At 36.1% G+C, this 10,180-nt stretch overlaps 1 protein-coding gene across 1 annotated transcript in view; it reads right to left on the reverse strand.

Annotated features, from left to right (window-relative positions):
- TTC29 (tetratricopeptide repeat domain 29) overlaps window positions 1-4,611 on the reverse strand; it is a gene marked incomplete at its 5' end in the record, with an annotated part of 95,941 nt that extends 91,330 nt beyond the window's left edge. Inside the window, one exon of the mRNA XM_057376292.1 lies at window positions 4,388-4,611. Coding sequence (XP_057232275.1) covers window positions 4,388-4,611 — 224 coding nt within the window. The remainder of the gene's footprint in view (window positions 1-4,387) is intronic.
- Window positions 4,612-10,180: the final 5,569 nt, after the last annotated feature.

A 10,180-nucleotide genomic window follows, 5' to 3' on the forward strand; every position in this document is an offset into this window, starting at 1 on the left:
CCAGCTAGTAACAATAAGATAAGGCAATTCATTGGTAATCTGGATTGCTRAAGTGGGACTCCAGGTCATTGCAACAAAAACATCCTACAGAATTTTCTAAAAAGTGCTGTGTCTGTTCAAGCCAGTGGTAGTTTTACAACTGGCTGTATTTTGAGATGGCTTGGCTACTTTCCTGGGCAGAATCACTTCAACTTTTTGTAAGATARTTAGAAAAATAATTAATCTTCCAGTAGTTTCTAGCAATTGCTGCATTTTTTTCCTGTGATAACATATTAAGTAGAAAATTACAAACCTGATTGGAGAATATAACCATGTTCCTTTGCCTTGCCCCCCAAATGCAAACAAAACTATTCCTCATCCAAGCAAATATTAAAAGAGGGTTTTATATGTTACACTTTTTTTTTAATGCATAATCTCTCTCCATTATTTTTAATAATAGCATGGGCAATATGGTTATTGCAATGTTTCTAGCCCAAGCCTAAGGCAGAAGTGTGAAATCTTACAGAAAAGCTTTCTACTGTAAAATGCTAAACTCTTTTCAACCTTAAGTACATTGGACAAAGATTTTCCAGTGCAAGCACAGCAAATACTAATGCTTTCTTCATATACTTTATGAAAAGGCACCTTTTACAACAAAAACAAATGGTAACTCATACTGACAAAAAAGTTTTCTCTACTCTACATTGGAGTGAGGAAAAAAAGCCAAAGTCACTTCTTTTTAATTCTGGTGTGTGTCTGCTACTGTCTAGAACAAGGGTCAGCAGCCTGCAGCACATGCACAGATTCAGCATGTAGCACACAGAACAGCAYAAAGGTTGAGTGGGGTCAGGATCCAGGAGCAGATGGAATCTCAGAAAGGCAATAGCTTCCAGTTTWAACTCCTAGTTTCCAGCAACTGCTCCAGTGATCAGCTAATAAGCAGTGTCTTGCCCTTTCGAAGACGTTTATACCCAAGGATTCCATTCTCTGGCTTTGGCACAGTGATCTGCCACTACAGTGTTGAGTGCCCAACACATGTTGCAGCCACTGAACTGGAATTTTCCAGTTTTCCATATTCCAGGAATCCATATTTTGGATTCCTGCTCTGGCAAAGCAGAGTTAATGGCTGAGACATCTCTCAATAATTCCTTTAATTGTTCTTGAGCTGTAATTTGCTTTGCATTCCTTTCAACTTCTACATGCRAACCAGCTCAGTCTAGCAAGTACTGATACATTCAAAATATAACTTGCCTTTTGAGGGAACCCCCAGATTTCTATATACATGCCAAGAAATCTCTGTATACATCAAATCCTGAGCTATGCAGATCCATGACTCTGGCATTTATCCTGCATTCTTCCATAAAAAGCCCTACAACTATACATATTTAAATATCTAAGCTATCTCTTCTTTTCTTTCCTTTTTTAAGCTACTGAAACCTGAACTAGAAAAAACAGAGATTAGTCTGTGATAAAGGAAAATCAGGGCATAATTCAAAACCCCTCAATTTTGAAGTTAGAAACATTTACTTTATTTGAATAAAAAACACAAGATAAAAATAGCCAATTTTGCATTGCCAACATTTGCATTGCCAATATTTCTGCCTGTGCTTTTAGAATGCTGAACTTGGGGCAAAATAAATCCATCAGCTTTTTTTTTTTTCCTGAGAAGCTGCAAGAATTAACTCTCACTCTATTTATTTAATATTTGGGAGATACTGAAATGCAAAAAAATTAGTTTAAGCTGGACAGAGAAAAAGCTATTTTCTTTGCACAGAGTAAAATATTGGTAATAGGCAATTAGAAAAAAAGAAAACTCCCATATGATTTGAAGTTCAAACAAAATATTCCATTAAAAATGAAAACAGAGAACCTTACTGGTGTATGTAAAGGTAATCAGCCTGTACAGTGTTAATGCTGGTAAACAAAACGTTACTATTTTCAAACCCAGCAGTAAAGAAAGTAATTGCTCTTTGACATCAGCCTGCACATTGTGGTGGATGGCTCTGATTCAGTTCAAGCAAATAATTTACATTCAGCATTGTAGTATTCTGGAACCATAAAATATGGAAGCTATTAAAATATTAACATTTTGCACCAATAAATATGAAAACTGAACATGTACACAGCTTGCTCTGTACACTATGGTAAGTACCATAAAACTCTAAAATTAGAAACTCTAAGTTATATTCACAATTAAGACATCAATACTCTATGATCCAAAAATTTCAGGTGAGAAAAATTAAATAAGAAGATTATTTACTGACACAGTAAGTGAAGTTTTGTTTTGCATATACCWCTTCAAGTTCAAACCCCAACATTTCACAGTTTCAATTAATAAAAAAAACTTACAAGTCATGAATTTTTTATAATCATTATTTATAGCTGCTATCTCTTTTTCAGTACAATTGCTACCTGAGATAGGCAAAATTTCAGCTAACCTAATATTAGCAACATCAACCACACTATGAAATTCTCACAATTTGTTGACCCAAATATTACTTTCACCCTTTTAAGCTTGAACTGTGGCAGCTGAAGAGCAAATACAGGTCAGCTGCCGTTGTGGTTGCTACGTCATGGTAAGTTCCAGCTGAGGTGAACTGCTGAATGATTCTTAAATGGTGTCAACTGGAGTTGTCAGGAGATCATAAGCCAGAGCCCCAAGCAATTTGATTAGAATCAGAGAGTAACCGGATTAGCAGAAGTACTGAATTAGTGTTTGRTGAGCTGTACAATTCGTGTGAATTTTCACTGCACCGCTGGCTCTCAGACCCTGCAACATAAATTTCCATACACCCCTTCACGTGCCTGGCAACTCAAACCTCATTGTATACAAACAAGACATTTGTGCAAAGGTTTGCGTAGAAACCAGTGAAAAAAATCAAAACTAACTGTGATCTAGCCGTTCAATAAAGATGCTTGCCAACGCTTACGGTCTCATTATTTTTTCTTCTTTCATTTTATTCAAAAGGCCAAGTTGGGAGATATTCTCTCCTAGGGGCAAGGTGCAATCAGGCAGCTGGTGTTGGTACCTTGTCTCTRTGAGAGGTGAAAGACTTACAGAGCCCAGCACACAAGAAATGCTGGGTTCTGTGAAAGGCAGAACTGCACAGTCAGCAATACCTTGCCTCTCTGGGAGCCTGTTTGTCACCTCTGCTGTCACATATCAGTTTGTAACACTGAAAAATATCGTGCACTGAAGGCAGGCAAACTGTTCTCCTCGAGTGGCTGCAGGAGGCAGGCCCATCGAGATAAGCCATGTCCACTGCTGTTTGACCATCAAATATTGGCAGAATGCTCCTCTCAGGGCAGTCCAAGCCCCAACTGCTCTCTCATACTCTGAAAGCCATGGGGATACTTGTTCAGGTTTTAGTCATACTCCAGAAAAATGTGAAGATTCCTTYCAACCATGGCTGGCTGGACTTCCTGTCAAGAATTTGAGTGATTTCAGTAAAGAAACAAAACTTTTGGCTTTCATGGCAAACATAAATAAAAAATTTAAATTAATTTTTTTTTTTTTAGTTCCCAAAGGGTTTCTTTAGCCGTTCCTTTTGAAATGAAGTTGCCAGTTTCTAAATTACTGTCAAAAGGCTTAGATTCCAAACTCATAAGCTTTACTGCAGATTTTCCTATTTGTAATGATGAAAATGCCACTTGAAACAGGACCACTACAGTGAAATCAACTCAGCTGTGAAACAGGACTGCAGYTAGAGCTTTATCTGCCTCCATCCTTACAATTATTTCAAATGAAAAAAGATGGAGTAAGCTATGTTACTATTTATAGTAAAAGTATAAAAKATGATAAATTATAAATATGAGCACTTAGTAAATAGTAGGCAATAGAGAAAATACACTAATCTGGAGTTATGTCTTCACTAATATCTAGTAATTCACAGGTGGCATGTTACATCTGTGTGCTGTATTTTATTTGACATGTTCACAATCCTTTTAAAGTCAGTCACAAATCCAAACACAGTTAGCAGACAGGGTATTTAATAAAAACAGATTTATAAAACTATTACTCTGTGAAACAGCATTTCACCTATTAAATTTTTCTAATACAMAACCAGCTACTCAAATCAATAGAGAAAGAAAAACAATAAATAATGAAACTATGAGAAAATAATTGAGATGTTATAAAAGCTATAAATACATCAACCATTTCTGGTTGATTTCTGATGATATCAAAACACACTCTACACATTTTCCTTATTTTTTTCTTCACAAAACCTCTCCTGATATCTGCAGCTCCTAATCACTTATTCTATAAATACAGCTCAGTTGACTAAGGCTGAAATGTGCTAAGATGCAGTAATGTTTCAAATTCATACATGAAACAATTTGGAAGCTCCCCCCAGGCACTGGCGGCTGCGGCTCCCGCTGCTCTGCTACCCACAATCCCCCCATTTACCTGCTCGCTGGGCTGCCTCAGCCCTGGTCAGGAAGTGGTAAAGCTGATCCAGCTTATCAGGCTGCTCCTCCAGGGACTTCTCATGCCATATGGCTGACCCAGGCCCTGCAGCCTCCCTGAAGGCATTCCACTTCTGTATCAGAGTGAGGAGCTCAGAGAAGGACTTGTGATAACCCTGTCGCAGCATGTCTATGCAGATGTTCTTCTTGTATGAATTCCTGTAACTGGGAATAAGAAAGGTAGATTTTAAGCCTTTAAACCTGTATTCTGTTCTCCACCTTACCAAATAAGTGCAGATCACTGCAACAGCTTTCAAGAAGAGACCTCTGCAGTTCAGCAGCAGGGAGCAGGTATTATTTCCCCCGCTCAAAAACAGATCTACTAAAATATGATTGCAAATGCCATACCCTAGGGAAGCAAACACGGCAATAATGAATAAATACCTCTATATACATTGAAAACATGGTAAAAAAATACACTGGTATTCTTTAGCTGGTATTTGGTAAAAAAGGCTGACTGATGGGAAGCCCCCCGCCCCCCCATGTTTACATTAGTTCATGAAAACACAATGAACCCTTAGTTTGCTTTAAGACAATGCACAAGGAAAATTGAGGCATATTCTACATGTTAAAAACAATGTATATGTTATTATATATATGTTGGTAAATATATATGTTGTATATGCTATAGATATATGTTATACATATGTATGTTGTTATATATAGATGTCAAATAGTTTTGCTGTAGGACATGATGGCTTGGTTTAAAAATGTCAGACAAATGCCAGGCAGAAACATAATAATTAGATATTATTTTGCTTCAGTTTAACATATAACTTCAGCTGGTTTACAGATGCAAATATTTGATCATTTCTCCCTAATTTTACAAACAAATGGCGCATGATGAATTTTTATTGAAGTTATTGCCTTCATAAACTCAGATAAGATGTACATATAAAAAAGTTGTGGAATCAAATATTCTCAAGTGGTAAAACACCTTTTGGGGTATTTTTTTATGGAAATAATCAATATATTTCTTTTATATGGCACAAAACAATCATTGTGACCTATTCTGGAGAAAACTATGAGTCCAAGGGGACTGTAACACACAGGTACAGATGCAAAGGCTTGCAGGGAAGGATATCCAGTGTGGGAAAAACAAACCTTTACTCCAGTAAAATGGCAAGGACACAGATGTGTTACCTTCTTCTTGTATATTCCATTAAGTGTCCAAACTGCTAACAAAACTGTCCTTTTAGATTGAAATCAATTTAAATTCAAATTATCTCAGCTTTAAAATAAATATGGAATTCTGAAAACTGAGATGTACAATGTATGTTATAAATTCAGATGACACCATGTTAAATAATAGCTCAAAGAGATTAATACTTGGAGCCTAAAAAGAGCTACTGCAATTCTTTAACGATGATGATAAAATGGGATGATGTGGAAAACTTCTTAGCTTAATATCAATGAAATAGACAGCAATGTAAGATGTAGGAAGCAAATAATCTGCATTATTTCACATATGATATACTTAAAATAAAATCTCTTACTACACAGATGCACATTAATCCTTCACACATATTTTTCACATTTCAGTTATAGAACTGAGTATAAAAATATTAAATAATCCTGATATGATTTAGACTAGACAGTACTGAATTTGTGCTTAATATATAGATGTTTTTTGGGATTGAAAATCACACATTATTCACATCGACATGGGAAAAGATGTAACCATTCTGCACAAGAAAACATTTGTAATATGTATCTTAGAAAAATAAATGAGAAATATGTTTAAACATTTACATTTTAATTTGCCAGAATTTGCTATATTTTATACATACCAAACTCACAGCATCTAGCTTAAAAACACTATTATGTTAATTCAGTGAAATGTATTCTCTATTCTGTATATGGATTACATTCTTTTTCTTTCCTGTTTAAAAATCCTATCCAACTAAAAAAAACCCTGAAGAATACAGGTAAAAAAAACCTATCAACTTCCAAAGGCCTAGGACTCAATTCTACAGTAATAAAACTCTGGTGGAATAACAATCTGCATATCAGGCCTATTTATTTGCAATACATGCCTATTTATTTATACAGTGTGATCTACATATGTTTGTATGTGTGCATGTATTAGATCATTAGGTGTACTGGAAGGAAACAAGGAAGTAGTGCTATAAGATCTCAGCAGTCACTACCCAAAATGTCATTGAGGCAATTTTTATCATTCACTGCATACTCACTGAGCACAGAACCAATATTCATAAAACCAGAAAATCTGTGTCCATACAACACATTTTCTGTAGACTGATCTATTTTACTTGAAGTCAAAGCATGTTTTCCCCATAAAAAAGCATTATTAGCAAACCAATACAGGAAAACAAAGAATTTAGTAAAAACATGACAGTTTTAAAAATCAGTGTCAAGAGTGTTTTAATAAATCCCATCCCAATTAATCATGACATTGAAATAATGCTGAAGTAATCCTAATGTGCAGAGCACATTTTTTTCTGAGGCAAAGAGGACTGATTTTAGCACACAATGAAGCTATCTACTGTATAATACTTCAAATCTGGTGGCACAAAAATAAAAGTAATCTCAGTTATAATATACAAAACACACAATAATAATACTGTTGTTTCCTGAAGTTTCCATAATATATAAGCTACAAGGGACTTCTCACACACAAACAATAAAACAGGGCAAGAGATTAATGGAATTATGGGGATAAATGGTATTTGTAACACCTAAGAGAACTCAACACTGCAATGAATTCTAAAATTGTTACAAGTAATCAAAGTGCTTCCAGATGAAAATTCCAGTGTCCTTTCCCCCCCCAACAAATAGCTCTTTTGAGCAGAGGCACGGTGTAGGTAACAACAGTAAACTTTTCATGATTTCTTGCGATGAATTATAAATCCTCAACCCTCAAAATCCTTTTCATCCTGCATTTTATGATTTCATGCATAGTGTAAAATCCAAGGTTAAGTAGAAGAACTCATGTTTTAGATAACTAAAGATTACCTGATTTCTAATGTCAATATCAAAATCTGATACCTAAGGTCCCTTCCAAATCAGGATATGCTATTTTTCCAGGATTTAGTTTATAAAATCTCACTGTTAACATTAGTGCTGTTTCTGCTACATTAATAAACAACCTTACACTAAACACTTTGAGCCTTACTACCTAATAAATTATGATTTATCATTAAATAACCGAGTTTGGTTTTCTGCATTCGTCCGCGCCGACTTCAGGCTTCCTTTGAACAATTATGTTACTTCCAGGAGCGAAATGAGAAAAGACTGCGTTTTCCTTTGCTTGGTGCGGAGCCGTTCAAAGGTTTAATGGTCTCTGGGGGCATCTACTGGACGTGTGGGAAACTGCAGGCAGGATGCGCGGATCCAGGGACACAACAAAGGGCTCCTTGGCCATACCTCGGCACAGGGCGAGGGGACACCAAGGCGCTCGCCTGGCCCTGCAAGCCACGAAACCGTGTCGAGCCAGAGCGAGCAGAAAGCTCGGTAATGTTAGCCGGGTTTCATTTTAAAACTGAATGAGAAGTGACTGCAAACCCAAAGTCCTCTCTTCCCTAGCGTGACCATGCGTGCCTGCCAGAAGAAAAAGGTTTCACATGGATTTTTTTAAAGGCAAACTATTTTTAATGAAATTTGGAAAATTTCCATGCATTTGTAGTTAAAAAAAGAGATACAAATTAGTATCTTTACTAATTTGTATCTTTAAAGCAGAATTGTTTGAGGCTTTTTAATTCATAAAACTCAACAGATGAGAACCACAACATTTATCACAGACACAGCTGATGCTGAGAATCTCCCGTTCCTCACCTGTGCACTCATTTGTGTCATTGCTGAAACCCCGTGATGTTGCTAAATGTTTATTTACACAGGCTGGGCAATGAGCTCCAGGTGGATCTGACCCTACACCAGCAGTTACTGTGATGCAGTGTTCTATCATAAAGTGCTGAAAAATTCTGTGAACTTCTGAGTCGCTATGTCATGATGGGGGTTGTGTGTCATAAGAGTTTTTAGCACCAAATAAATAACCACTCAAAGCTAAAGTAGCCATTTCCGTGGCACCATGGTACAGATGATGATTTTGTGCCGTGGAATATCACAAGAGTGGAAAGACCTACTTATTAAATGTGGATCTGTGAGTAGGAAAGATACTGCTGTTGTTAACACTGTGTTTTAATTTAAGTGTACCTGGATATTGCTATAGGAATTTAAATTTTTATTAAATTATACAGCTACTTCTGTACTTATATGGATTTCTTTTTGTATTATCATTGTTATTACAAAATGATCTAGAGTGATGCTGAGCAATCACGGGAACCAGATTCTAATCGGCCTTTACCAGTGCATAAATTACAAATAGTGAACCTTCAGTGAGGTTAATGAAATCACACTGTTGTTCCAGTCTCGAGGACTTTCCTATAGTATGGTGCTACACTTTTCCAAGACCCTTAAGCAATGATGGGAGATGAGTAGAACATCTCACAACATTGCCTTTAAATCCTTCACGGTAAGGCTATTTGCATTCTATTCTTTACACTGAAAGAGAGAAAAGGGAAAGTAAGAGGCCAAGAGGCAGGTTCTGGTGTCAGAAATAATCAAAATAGTCAGTATAGCATAAGCGAATCATTTATCAGAAGCTTAATTCTCCATGCCTCCTGTCTGATGTGGTCAATTACAGGCATGCAAAATAAGTCCACAAGTCTATAATTTTCAGATGGTAGATTTATATATATTTTTATATATATTTTTTTTTCATATCAGGTTTCATGTATTTAGATTTTCTAGGGCTTAATTAGTACTTCCAGTTAATTCCAGCTGCTGACTACAATACAAGTGTACTAATCCCATTTTGTAAAGCACAAAATGGCATGGATTAAACAACGATAGTATATGAAATATTAAAGTGTACTTCCAGTGTAAAATAATTACTCTACCAATTATTATAATGTTTCAAAACTGTATTCAAATAGGTTTCATCCACTTGGGGATTCCTTTGCAGTTGGCAAGCCAATCTCTGATATAAATGCCTCAGATAAGCATCACAAAATTATGAAAAAATAATAAAGATATTTTTGCTTAAGTTTATTTACACAAATTTCTTTTACTTCCCCCCATTCCCTGTCCATAAATCTACAAAAAAATTTAAAATTACATAAAGTATGTGAACACTTAGCTACTTTTTGCTTAACCTATATGCAAACACAGCATAAACATGAGGATACCAGAATTTCCTCCTTAAAATTTGAAACACATATGCATTAAATAAACAAAAATTTGAAACACATATGCATTAAACAGACTGCTCTGTCTAGGAGTTGGAAGAGGAATTATTTAATTATAACTGGGCAGCCAAAATACAAGAACAGTTTTGCAACACTGTTGGTGACCCAAAATAAGTCAAAGTATCTGCAGGGAATTGTTGAACACAGAAAGTGTTCATACAAATACCTCAGAAATGTGGAAGCTGAGGATTTGCCTTTAGCATCCAGGTTACACTGGTGTAAACTCCTGTACTCACACTGCTAATGTCTATACTGACACGTCCCCAGGCTGCAACCTACCAAAGGAAGGCACAGATAACCTAAAAATACATCTGTGTCCTGTGACATTCCAGTTCTGTGTGAAAATTTATCCATGTAAGTATTTTGGTAAGTCAAGCCCTGAGATGGTCCAGGCACTCAGCACATTTCACCACGTACTGCTACTGTTTAACTGCATCAGGGCACAGCCTCTTTAATCCTGGTTTAAA

Source organism: Malurus melanocephalus, unplaced genomic scaffold, assembly GCF_030028575.1.
Source record: "Malurus melanocephalus ecotype Western Australia unplaced genomic scaffold, MMel_1.1 scaffold_277, whole genome shotgun sequence".
Taxonomy (NCBI): Eukaryota; Metazoa; Chordata; class Aves; order Passeriformes; family Maluridae; genus Malurus; species Malurus melanocephalus.